Source organism: Bombina bombina, chromosome 2 (genome assembly GCF_027579735.1).
Source record: "Bombina bombina isolate aBomBom1 chromosome 2, aBomBom1.pri, whole genome shotgun sequence".
In the NCBI taxonomy this organism is placed as follows: domain Eukaryota; kingdom Metazoa; phylum Chordata; class Amphibia; order Anura; family Bombinatoridae; genus Bombina; species Bombina bombina.
The window spans coordinates 1,245,664,771-1,245,677,954 of NC_069500.1; the positions used below are offsets into that span (position 1 = coordinate 1,245,664,771).

Here is a 13,184-nt window from a genome sequence, read left to right on the forward strand (position 1 = left end):
GGGTTTATCTGCTAGTTCATTAAAGGGACAGATCTCAGCTCTGTCCATTCTGTTACACAAACGTCTGTCAGAAGTTCCTGACGTCCAGGCTTTTTGTCAGGCTTTGGCCAGAATTAAGCCTGTGTTTAAAACTGTTGCTCCACCATGGAGTTTAAACCTTGTTCTTAATGTTTTACAGGGCGTTCCGTTTGAACCCCTTCATTCCATTGATATCAAGTTGTTATCTTGGAAAGTTCTATTTTTAATGGCTATTTCCTCGGCTCGAAGAGTCTCTGAATTATCAGCCTTACATTGTGATTCTCCTTATTTGATTTTTCATTCGGATAAGGTAGTCCTGCGTACTAAACCTGGGTTCTTACCTAAGGTAGTTACTAACAGGAATATCAATCAAGAGATTGTTGTTCCTTCTTTATGCCCAAATCCTTCTTCAAAGAAGGAACGTCTACTGCACAACCTGGATGTAGTCCGTGCTCTAAAATTTTACTTACAGGCAACTAAGGAATTTCGACAAACGTCTTCTCTGTTTGTCATTTACTCTGGGCAGAGGAGAGGTCAAAAAGCTTCCGCTACCTCTCTTTCTTTTTGGCTTCGTAGCATAATTCGTTTAGCTTATGAGACTGCTGGACAGCAGCCTCCTGAAAGAATTACAGCTCATTCTACTAGAGCTGTGGCTTCCACTTGGGCCTTCAAGAATGAGGCCTCTGTTGAACAGATTTGCAAGGCTGCAACTTGGTCTTCGCTTCATACTTTTTCCAAATTTTACAAATTTGACACTTTTGCTTCATCGGAGGCTATTTTTGGGAGAAAGGTTCTTCAGGCAGTTGTTCCTTCTGTATAAAGAGCCTGCCTATCCCTCCCGTCATCCGTGTACTTTTGCTTTGGTATTGGTATCCCAGAAGTAATGATGACCCGTGGACTGATCACACTTAACAGAAGAAAACATAATTTATGCTTACCTGATAAATTCCTTTCTTCTGTAGTGTGATCAGTCCACGGCCCGCCCTGTTTTTAAGGCAGGTAAATATTTTTTAATTTATACTCCAGTCACCACTTCACCCTTGGCTTTTCCTTTCTCGTTGGTCCTTGGTCGAATGACTGGGAGTGACGTAGAGGGGAGGAGCTATATGCAGCTCTGCTGGGTGAATCCTCTTGCACTTCCTGTTGGGGAGGAGTAATATCCCAGAAGTAATGATGACCCGTGGACTGATCACACTACAGAAGAAAGGAATTTATCAGGTAAGCATAAATTATGTTTTTGAATTTCAATAGCAACCATCACAAAGGTTGGAGACATAATATCCCGTATAGTCTATTTAGAAGGAATAGACGCAATTGCAAATTACGATATTTTTTTAGAACAAAGTCAAATTTTGTATGATTGATTCTTAGAAAAAGAATACTCCCCTGCTTTGCTCGATAAAGCTCTGAACAGAGCAAAAAACTTGGACAGAGACGACATCTTGGACAGAGACAACAGTCTGATTCCATTACAAAAGATACTCTTTTTATAACACAATATAATTCTGACTTTCATAAAATACAACATATACTTTACAAACATTGGTACATAATACAAAGAGACCCCGTTTTAAGACATTTAGTGAAGGATAAACCTAAAATTGTTTACAGGAGAGCATCTACACTAAGAAATAAGCTAGATCCCAGTAAAAAAAGTCAAACACACACAATCTAAGAGTGTAAAACAGAATATAATAAACCAAAATAAAGGAATATTTGGTCTATATGGCATTTACAAATGTGGAAAAACAGGCTGTGGTTCATGTAAAATTATAAAATCAGGTACAAAAAGTTTTAAACCCACAGTCACAGGGGAATCCTTTCAAATTCTGGTTTTCTTTAATTGTGAGTCATCTTTTACAGTTTACCTTATGGAGTGTATATGTGGCCTTTAATATGTAGGCCGCACCTCCAGGAAACTGAGAACTAGATGGGGTGAGCACCATCGTAATTGCATAAAGAATAAAATCAAACATAGCATACCCAATCACTGTCTAACTAAACATAATGGAAACCCCTACATTTTTAAATACATTCCTATTGACTATGTTCCAAAACATTCTGATTATAATAGGTTGACCAGGCTTAGACAACGTGAGACATATTGGATCTATTGATTGAAGACCCTACATCCCTTTGGGCTGAATGCCAATCTGGATTTGGCAGCCTTTAATTGATCCCTATCATATATTCTTTTTTTTAATATTCTTTTTTAATATTCGTTATCAGATTATATGCAAGTTATTCTCGAACCATTACATGATTATTTTTAATCGGGTGAACCAATCCGATAAAATTTTAGTATTACATTTGACAAAGGTTTATTTTTATGTTGGATCAAAATCATATTTTGTCTGTGTCATATATCTTGGGTTTATACAAAAGGCTACTTACACAAAACACGCACTACATTACAAAGTCATCTCTATCAGATTAATTTACCCTTTTCACATACATCAATCATTACATACATCCATCATCACATACATTTCCATCACAAAAGACTTATTTTGATAGGTAAATTATTGAAATCCTGTTTGCTCATTGTACCATAGATTTATGTATATCATTATTGGCACACATAATAGGAATACGCAACGAAATCATTTACACATTTCACAATTTTATCTTTCTCATTTTTCTCTTTCACCATTTCACTGAGAGATTTAAAATAATGGGCTCTTTGGCTCTATGCTCATGGTTATGGAACACCTATCTATACAAATTTATTTGGAATTGTCCAAACATTTATTGTTTTGGAATCATTCCAAATAGACATTATTCGTATGACCATTAATGGTTAGCTAGCTCATAATGGATTAGTGTCACTTAGGGTTAGCAAGCACTCAACATTTGATCATTATACACAAAAGATTCCTTGTGTATAAATAACATACACAAATATTAACACATTCACTTTTTAGATTACTGACTAATTCTTAAGTCAGCGCTGACTAGAAGATTGCTCAATTTGGGGTTAACATATATTTCATTTTTTTATACAGCTGTGAATACGCATCGGCTTGTAAGTTTAATTTTCTTTGTGGATCATTCATTGGTTTTAATACTAGTAACAACTTCCGTTTTTACAAAACACATTGTGTATATATTGTTACTAATTGTAACCATTTTTATTTGCTTTTATCTGATGAAACAACCAGTCTGTGGTTGAGAAACGCGTCATAGAATAAAACCTTTTATATTTTATTTGAAAGTTGTTCTTATTCTTGGTTCCAGCGCTTTCATTGGCACAGAAAGCAGACTGACTTTCCCCATAACGGTGCAACATTCAAACAGAGAGGTGGTCACAGCATCCAAACCAAGAGGTGGTCACAGGGAGGTGAACCTTCTTCAGTGTACTAGCCACTGTTAAGTGCTAGCAAGCGGATTTGCACTGGTCACAGCACAGTGCCATACATTCTGGTAAGCGCAATATCTTACAGCACACATCCACCTGAAAAAACTGTATCACGCTATGAGGCGCCCTCTTTCCATCTTTATCTTTTAAACAGCTTTGTCCCCACACTCCGGGATCAAGAGGAGCAGCCCTATCCAAAAAACATCAGTGGCAACTACCACCTACGGACATAAACTGTTAAGGCTGATTTCAGAAGCTTAGTACGGTAGATCCGTTTGTGAATTTTTTTGGTATACACCTATTTTACACCAGATCTTTTGTGCAGCGCGCCTTTTGTTTCCCCTTCTGGGATACCATACAATTCTAAACGCGCCTGCGTGTCCTTGCAGGACTTGGTATGCCGATCTAGTGGACATGTCCTCTCTGCCGCCGTGGAAGCTTCCATTGAGGCAGGACCTTATCATTCAGGGACCCTTCCGACATCCGAATCTCTCAGTTTCTCTGCAACTGACTGCCTGGAGATTGAACGCTTGATTTTATCTAGGCGGGAGTTCTCTGATTCGGTCATTGATACTTTGATTCAGGCAAGTAAGCCTGTTACTAGAACGATCTACCATAAGATATGACGTAAATATCTTTATTGGTGCGAATCCAAGGGCTACTCATGGAGTAGAGTTAGGATTCCCAGGATTCTGTCTTTTCTCCAAGGATTGGAGAAAGGGTTATCAGCAAGTTCCTTAAAGGGACAAATCTCTGCTTTGTCGATTTTACTACACAAACGTTTGGCAGATGTTCCAGACGTTCAGTCTTTTTGTCAGGCTCTGGCCAGAATCAAGCCTGTGTTCAGACCAATTGCTCCAACTTGGAGTTAGAATTTAGTTCTTAATCTTCTTCAAGGGGTTCCGTTTGAACCCATGCATTCCATAGATATTAAGTTATCTTGGAAGGTTTTATTTTTGGTTGCTATTTCTTCTGCTCGTAGAGTTTCTGAGCTTTCAGCGTTACTATGTGACTTGTCTTATCTTCCATTCTGATAAGGTGGCTTTACGTACCAAACCTGGTTTCCTTCCTAAGGTTGTTTCAAATAAGAATATTAATCAGGACATTGTTGTTCCTTCATTATGTACTAATCCTCCTAAGGAGGAGCGTCTGTTGCATAACTTGGACGTGGTCCGTGCCCTGAAGTTTTACTTGCAGGTGACTAAGGAATTTCGTCAATCTTAATTATTTGTTGTTTTTTCTGGAAAGCGTAGGGGTCAGAAAGCTACGGCTACCTCTTTCTTTTTGGCTGGAGAGTATCATCCGTCTGGCATATGAGACTGCTGGACAACAGCCTCCTGAAAGAATTACGGCTCATTCTACTAGGGCTGTGGCTTCCTCATGGGCATTTAAAAACGATGCTTCTGTTGAACAGATTTGCAAGGCTGCACCTTGGTTGTCTCTTCACACTTTTCCCAAATTTTCCAAATTTGATACTTTTGCTTCTTCTGAGGCTGTTTTTGGGAGAAAGGTTCTTCAAGCAGTGGTGCCTTCCGTTTAAGTTCCTGTCTTGTCCCACCCTTTCATCCGTGTCCTATAGCTTTGGTATTGTATCCCATAAGTAAGGATGAAATCCGTGGACTCGTCATATCTTGTAAAAGGAAATTTATGCTTAACTGATAAATTTATTTATTTTACGATATGACGAGTCCACGCCCCACCCTGTCATTTCTAAGACAGGTATTTATTTTTGTTAAACTTCAGTCACCTCTGCACTTTTGGCTTTTTCTTTCTCTTCCTAACTTCGGTCGAATGACTGGAGTGGGAGGGAAGGGAGGAGCTATATATACAGCTCTGCTGTGGTGCTCTTTGCCTCCTCCTGCTGACCAGGAGGTGTAAGGATGAAATCCGTGGACTCATCATATCGTAAAAGAAATAAATTTATCAGTTAAGCATAATTTTCCTTTTCATGGTATTCTTCTCATAAATTCTCTTGGCATTCTTTAAGAATTCCTAGAATTTTACAGTTTCTTCAGTATGGTTTGGGAAAAATCTCTGCTCTTTCTGTTTTATTTCATAGAAAGATTAAACTTCCTGATATTCACTGTTTTGTTCAGGCTTTGGTCCGTATCATGCCTGTTATTAAGTCTATTTCTCCTCCATGGAGTCTTAATTTGGTTTTGCAGGCTCCTCCTTTTGAGCTTATGCATTCTTGGGATATTAAATTACTTGTAAAGTATTATTCCTTTTGGCTATCTCTTCTGCTAGAAGAGTTAGTGAATTATATGCTCTCTTGTTAGTCTCCTTTTCTGATTTTCCATGAGGATAAAGCTGTTTTGCGGACTTCGTTTAAATTTCTTCTTAAGGTTGTGAATTCTAACAACATCAGTAGGGAAATTGTTGTTCCTTCCTTGTGTCCGAATCCTAAGAATTCGCTTGAAAAATTGAGACACTCTTTGGATGTGGTAAGGGCTTTGAAATACTATGTTGAAGCTACTAAGGATTTCAAGAAGGACTTCTAGTCTATTTGTTTGTCTTTTCTGGTTCTAGGAAAGGTCAGAAAGCCTCTGCCATTTCTTTGGCATCTTGGTTAAAGCTTTTGATTCACAAGGCTTATTTGGAGGCAGGGCAGTCTCCGCCTCAGAATTACATCTCATTCTACTAGATCAGTTGCCAGCTTCAGATGATCAGATTTGCAAAGCGGCAACTTGGTGGTCTTTGCATACTTTTACAAAATTTTACCATTTTGATGTATTTGCTTCTTGAGAAGCAGTCTTTGGTAGAAAAGTTCTTTAGGCAGCTGTCTGTTTGATTCTTCTGTTTATAAGAACTTATTTTGTGGATTTAATTTCTCAGCGGAAATAGCTGTTATTTTATCCCTCCCTCTCTAGTGACTCTTCTGTGGACTTCCACATCTTGGGTATTATATCACATATGTCACTAGCTCATGGACTCTTGCCACTTACATGAAAAAACATAATTTATTTAACAACTTACTGGATAAATTAATTTATTTCATAGTGGCAAGGGTCCATGAGACCCACCCTATTTTTTGTGGTTATTTTTTTGTATAAAGCACATTATTTTTCCAGTTCCTCTTTTTGTATGCTTTTTACTCCTTTCTTTTTTTATACACCTCCCTACTTGGCTATACTTTAAACTGAGGTATGAGTGAGGTGGGAGGTGTATTTTATAGGCATTTTGAGGTTTGGGAAACTTTGCCCCCTCCTGGTAGTAATGTATATCCCATACGTCACTAGCTCATGGACTCTTGCCACTATGAAAGAAATTAATTTATCAGGTAAGTTCTTATTTAAATTGTTTCTTTAATATACCCCATGTCACCCCATGAAAGAAGGATGACAGTCTTTTTAGTATTGACTATTTATTTCTGAAAAATGTATCTATTACTTTTTTTTTTTGTGTGCCCTTTTTGGAAGGTTTTTATTTACCTTCAAGAACGCACAAAGCATATACCCCCCCCCCCCCCCCCCCCACACACACGCTCTCGCTCTCTCTTGCTCTCTCTATCCTATTTCTAGTTATATTTGTTTGTTTATCCATGAACTGATGTTTCCTTTTGTATTTTAGAACTTAGCCTGGGTTAAATCGTACAACATTTGCTTTGAGTTGGAAGACTGCAATGAAATATTTATTCAGCTTTTTAAGACTCTATTCTCCGTTATCAAGTAAGTTTTTAATTGAACTTGTGTTTTAACAAATGTTAAATTAATTCTGTGAATTTTTTTTTTTCCCCCTCAAAAAAAAAATTGCAATTTAAAAAGCAATATTTCTTTAAGACATACTTTTTAACAGGGTTTATTTTTTTGCTCAATGATTATTTTTGGAAAGTGCTTTAAATAATTTATAATCTCTTTACATTTTTAAAGGGGATTGATTTTAAAATGAAACTCATGATTGGGATAGATTTTTAAATTTTATAACATTTTCCAATTTACTTCTATTATCAAATTTGCTTTCTTCCCATGATATTTTGTGTTGAAGAGATACCTTGTTAGGCACCTGGAGCACTACATGGCGGGAAATAGTGCTCCAAATATGGGCCGGCTCCTAATCATACGTCCCTGCTTTTCTACATAAGATACAATAAGAATAAAGGAAAATTGTTAATAAAAGTAAATTAGAAAGTTGTTTAAAATTGCATGCGCTATCTGAATCATGAAAGAGAAAAATGTTTCATATCCCGTTAATGCTTGGAGATTGGAATTTTTTTCACTTTTTTGGTTGTATTTTTAAATTTAATTCAATGTGAATCATCATTTTTTTTTATGGAGCTTTTGCAAAATAAAGCCTTGGAGGTTTTGAACTAGTCATGACACTGTGCAAGTGGAAAATGTACTTTCTTTTAGTCTTAGAACACAGGTGCAACTTGTTTTGTATGGAGGATTGATCACTAATGGTGGAGTTATCCTGGGAGCACTTTACATTATGGTGGCTGGATCATCAGTTCATTGTTCAGGGGGCGTCTATTTCTCATTCTACCTGGACTGTGAATGCTACAGATGCAAGCCTTTCTGTTAGGGGAGCTTTTTTTGTGGTCTCTGTGAGCATAGGAAGATTCAATCCTCGGGAGGTGAGGTTGCCAGTAAATATTCCAGAACTCTGTACTATTTTCAACGTTCTTCAGGCTTGGATTTTGCTAAAAAAAGGAGTCTCGTCACAGTTTTCAAACAGACAATGTCACAGCAGTAGCTTATGTCAACCATCAAGGGGGAACTTACAGTTCCCTAGCTATGAGGGAGGTATCTCAAATTATCTCTTGGACAGATATCAATTCCTGTCTAGTCTCTGAGATTCATATTCCAGAAGTGAACTTGGAAGTAGTCTTTCTCAAGCTCTACATCCAGGGGAATGGTCTCTTAAGCAATATGTGTTCAGTCAGATTGTAGGTCTTTGTTATCTCCCAGATATAGATCTGGTGGCCTACCAGTTACCCTCAGGCAGAGTCTGTGGATGCTCTAGTAGATTCTTGATGATTTCTTTTAGAATTCCTACGTTTTTGAATTTCTTACACAATAGTCTGTACATGGGCCTATCTGCTAATTCTCTTAAGTGGCAGATTTCCATATATAGGGGAGTTGAGTCCATGGCTTCATTCATTACTTTTGGGAATTAAGAACCTGGCCACCAGGAAGAGGCAAAGACACCCTAGCCAAAGGATTAAATACCTCCCCCACTCCCCTCATCCTCCAGTCATTCTTTGCCTTTTGTCACAGGAGGATGGCAGAGAAGTGCCGAAGATTCGGAGTAGTCTCTTATGGAGGGTAGTACTCTTCAGAATGGGACTGGAGTTTTAAGTAGTCCTGTGAGCCTCTCAGTGAGAGCCTAGGTGAAAGTTAGTCCTGAGATGCATGGAGAGTTTTTTTTGCGAAACCATCCCAACTCATATTAACAGTTCCACAAGCAATCGGAGTTGATGTGTTTCGCTGCCTGCTTTCTGCACTCAAGTCCATGTCAGGAGTGATGCTACTGTCACACTTAAAGGGTCGTGTTCCTGTTCCAGGGCTTAGATTCTGGTAAGATAATTTTATATTTTATACATAATGGTAACACAGATGACAGGGTCACAGTGTGATGCCTTTTTTTTTTTTATGGAATCAATGGTTAATATTCCTGGTAAGGGCATTATGGAACAGGGGGTGTTTATGCATGATATTCTTTGTGTGATTGCTGGGTTTTGTGCGAGATGAGGCTCTGGCAATGGTGGAACTTTCAGGTTGACTTCCGGGAGTATTTACGCAACCGGTTTTGGTGCGTTTCTCCTTGGTGCAGGAGAGGTCCTGTGAGGCATCCCATGTGACCGGGTGTGGCGGTCTCCACTTCCTTTGTTGATCTGCGGCGCAGGAGACTAAGCGGTTTCTGTAGTCCGGGTCATAGGTGGTGAGTGCCCTGGCCATTGCAAGTATAAAGGTGCCTGTTTATTAATTTAATCTAGTCCATAATAAAAGCGCAAGCTATGGAGGACTCTGATGTGTTAGAGGGTTCTCTCTCTTTAACAAAGTCTCATTCCTTTGTTTGTGAGGAGGTTCTTGTAAATCAGCCTGCTCAACTGTTACACATGCCTCCATAAAGTTGCAACTTTTAAAAATAAAGGGATGTCTAGTACTACTGAGCCGTCCACCTCTGAGGGTTCCCCGTCCCGTGAGGTGGGTTTCCTGCTTTCTTCTCAGTGCACATGCAGCGCCCCAGGGTCCAACAATTACTACTAAGGGAGAGATTAGTTGGCCGTCAGAATTTGTGGATCAACTGCAAACGACGGTATTGAAAGTGATCCATGCCTTAGCACGTTCTGCTAAGCGCAAGCATAGGGCGTATCATGGCGGTCCGGCACAGGGGTTGTCTACGCCTATGGAAATATCAGAGGCGTTATACGATGACGAGGCCCACTCCGATTCTTTAGAGGAGGCTCCTTCTGGGTCAGAGTCCGTGTCATCTCATCCTCAGGCTGCGGAGGAGCCAGACTTTAGGTTTAGGATAGAGAATTTACGCTTTTCACTGAAGCAAGTGCTTGCTATTCTGGAGGTTCCGGAACCGAAGCTTCTGGAGGAACCTTCGATTCCTAAGCTTGATAAGGTATATGAGGACAGGGTGGTGCCTTAGACCTTCCCGGGTTCCTGTTAAGATGGCTAATATTAAGAATAAATTGGAGCGATTAGGTTCTTCCTTGTTCCCTGTCCCGGACTCTCAACTTGAGCTGTGGGGGACTGTCCCTAAGGTGGATGGTGCTATTTCCAGGCTTGCAGAGCGGACAACTATCCCTCTCGAGGATAGTTTGTCATTTAAAGAGCCCATGGATAAGAAGGTGGAAAGCATGTTAAGGAAAATGTTTCAACACACAGGGTTTATTTTTCAACCGGCAGCGGCTGCAGTCGAGGTTGCCGGAGCTGCGACATATTGGTGTGAATCCCTGTGTGATATGTTCAAGAGGGAGACTTCCATCGACAAGATATAGGATAAGATTAAGGCGTTGAGGGTCTCCAATTCTTTCATTTGTGACGCCAAAATGCAAATTATTTGCCTGAACGGGCTCTGTGGCTAAAGTCTAGGTCGGCGGACATGACCTCTAAGTCAAGGCTGTTGTGCCTACCTTTTCAAGAAAAGATTCTGTTCGGTCCAGGATTTGGACTGGAGGTAAGGGAGCTTTCCTACTGCAGGATAAGAAGGCTAAGCCTAAAGGATCTACTTTTTGTCCCTTCCTTGCGGACAAGGCCCAGCGCCAGCAGCCCGCCGCTCAAGTGGACCAGTCCAAGGGAACTTGGAAGCCTGCTCAGTCTTGGAACAAGTCCAAGCAGAATAAGAAGCCCGCCGAGACAAAATCGGCATGAAGGGGCGGCCCCCGACCGGTAACTGGACCAAGTAGGGTGCAGATTGTCTCTTATTCGAAGCCTGGTTGCAGGACGTTCTGGAGGTTGTCACCCAGGGTTACACGATAGGATTCAGGTCACATCTGCCCAGGGGCAGATTCCTCCTTTCAAACCTGTCTTCAAGACCGGAAAAGAGAGAGACCTTCTGTTAAATGTTCTGGTACTTCAAGCAATTTACAATGCTCTGAGGGCGTGGCCTCCTCTGGGTTTGTTGATCTTTATCAGATTCCAGACTGACATTATCTCGGTGGCATACATCAACCATCAGGGGGGTACGAGGAGCTCACTAGGAATGAGGGAGGTGTCTTGGAGTGGGCGAAGTCCCACAGCTGCTCTCTTGCAGCGATCCACATTCCAGGTGGGACAACAGGGAAGCAGACTTTCTCATCAGGCAATCATTCCATCTAGGGCAGGGGTGTCAAACTCAAATTCATCGTGGGCCGCATCAGCAGTTTGGTCACCCTCAAAGGGCCGGTTGTATCTGTAGGACTATGTGTCCACTCTTTATTATCATAAATTATTGTCACTGCATTCAATTATTACTGTTTTTTGTAATAATGTAAGTAATAACTAGCTCTGAAAGCAGAAACCTAGTCAGAATAATGGCAAGTAGATATTCAAATGTACAATTATTGTACAATTTATTGAAAAATGATTTTTGGTAAGTCATTTTTTTTTTAACATACAAATATTGCCAAACACTGTTTATTACACATATGGCAAACACAAGGCATTAACTTTTTTTTTAACTTTTCTGACTAGATGGCTGACATCGTTTTCCTGAGGTCAGTTTATGGTCCCTATACCACTGTAAAGTGACACGGAAGTGGTCAGTATATCCAAAGTTTACCGCTCAGACTTTTAAGCAGATTAATAAGCAGACCCCCCTAATAAGCAGACCCCCCCTCCCCCCCACATACATCATATGTACTTACAGTACAGGAGAGAAGGGTTCAGGCAGCCGTTGGATCTGTCACATCACAGGATGGCATGCGCTCAATATAAAAACAAGTGGAGGTTTCCTGAATGCATGTAAAGTGGAGGTTTCCTGTGTAGAACGGCCGGCGCCGCTAGAGGGATGGCTTGTAGGCTGCTGCGCATGCGCTGAAGAGGCGGCTTTCTTGTGTCAAAAAAAAAAAAAAAAACGAGAATAAAAGGTGAAGGCTGGCGGCGGCTACACGGGCCACATGACGAGGTCTGGCGGGCCGGATTCGGCCCGCGGGCCTTGTGTTTGACACCCGTAATCTAGGGGAATGGTCTCTTCATCCCAAAGTGTTTACAAAGATTTTTTTTCAGATGGGGAACGCCGGAGATAGATCTCATGGCATCCAGACTCAATTGCAAGCTACCCCAATTCGGGTTGATAATAGAAGTAAATTAGAAAGTTGTTAAAAATTGCATGCTTTATCTGAATTGCGAAAGACAAAATTTGGGTTCAGTGTCCCTTTAAGAAAAAGAACTGCATTTATTTCTCTAACTAAAGGAATTGTTTAATCATTTCTAAACTAACTTACTTGGGAACCTTTTGCATAAACTGGATTGTGATTTCTTTCACTTGTACATATTTGCCTTTTTGATTACAATAATCTTTGGACTGCCTCATTTTTACAGCAAGATTAATTTAAAAAGGTTACTAAGTAATTCACTTATCCTGCTTTTCAGTTTAAAGGGACACTGAACCCAAATTTTTTCTTTTGTGATTCAGATAGAGCATGAACTTTTAAGCAACTTTCTGATTTACTCTTATCAATTTTTCTTCGTTCTCTTGGTATCTTTATCTGACAAAGAAGGCATCTAAGCTTTTTTTAGTTTCAGGACTCTGGACAGCACTTTTGGTGGATGAATTTATCCACCAATCAGCAAGGACAACCCAGGTTGTAAACCAAAATGGGCCGGCATCTAAACTTGCATTCTTGCATTTCAAATAAAGATACCAAGAGAATGAAGAAAATTTGATAATAGGAGTAAATTAGAAAGTTGCTTAAAATGGCATGCTCTATCTGAATCGCAAAAGAAAAAAATTGGGTTCATTGTCCCTTTAATCAGGATAATCTCATTCCTTAGCTGTTCTCAGGTGTTGCTGGAAACTGAGAATACTTCTGTATTAACTGCAATATTAATTAACCCACTCATTCATTATTAACCTCTGGGTATCAAATATTGCTACAAAAATATATTTGTATTTACTAAGATCAAACTCTTACAGGTGGGGATGTCATCCTCTCCGCCATGGTGGTTACCGTGTTGCAGAGATCTGATGGAACAGGGTCCCTTTCAACATGAAAATCTCGTTTCTCTGAGGCTGACTGCGTGGAGATTGAATGCTTAGTCTTAGCCAAGGGAGGTTTTTCTGAAAGTGTGATTGACACTAGTTCAGGCAAAGAAGCCAGTTACTGGTCACATCTACCATAAGGTGTGGAGGACTTGTCCTGGTGTGAGAAGGG

The 13,184-nt window shown here is 40.0% G+C and overlaps 1 protein-coding gene across 1 annotated transcript in view; it reads left to right on the forward strand.

Annotated features, from left to right (window-relative positions):
- The window catches only part of PDS5A (PDS5 cohesin associated factor A), a 1,179,407-nt gene that overhangs the window by 159,392 nt on the left and 1,006,831 nt on the right, over nucleotides 1-13,184 (forward strand). Inside the window, exon 5 of the mRNA XM_053700274.1 lies at nucleotides 6,947-7,044. Within this exon, the coding sequence (XP_053556249.1) occupies nucleotides 6,947-7,044 (98 nt within the window). The remainder of the gene's footprint in view (nucleotides 1-6,946; nucleotides 7,045-13,184) is intronic.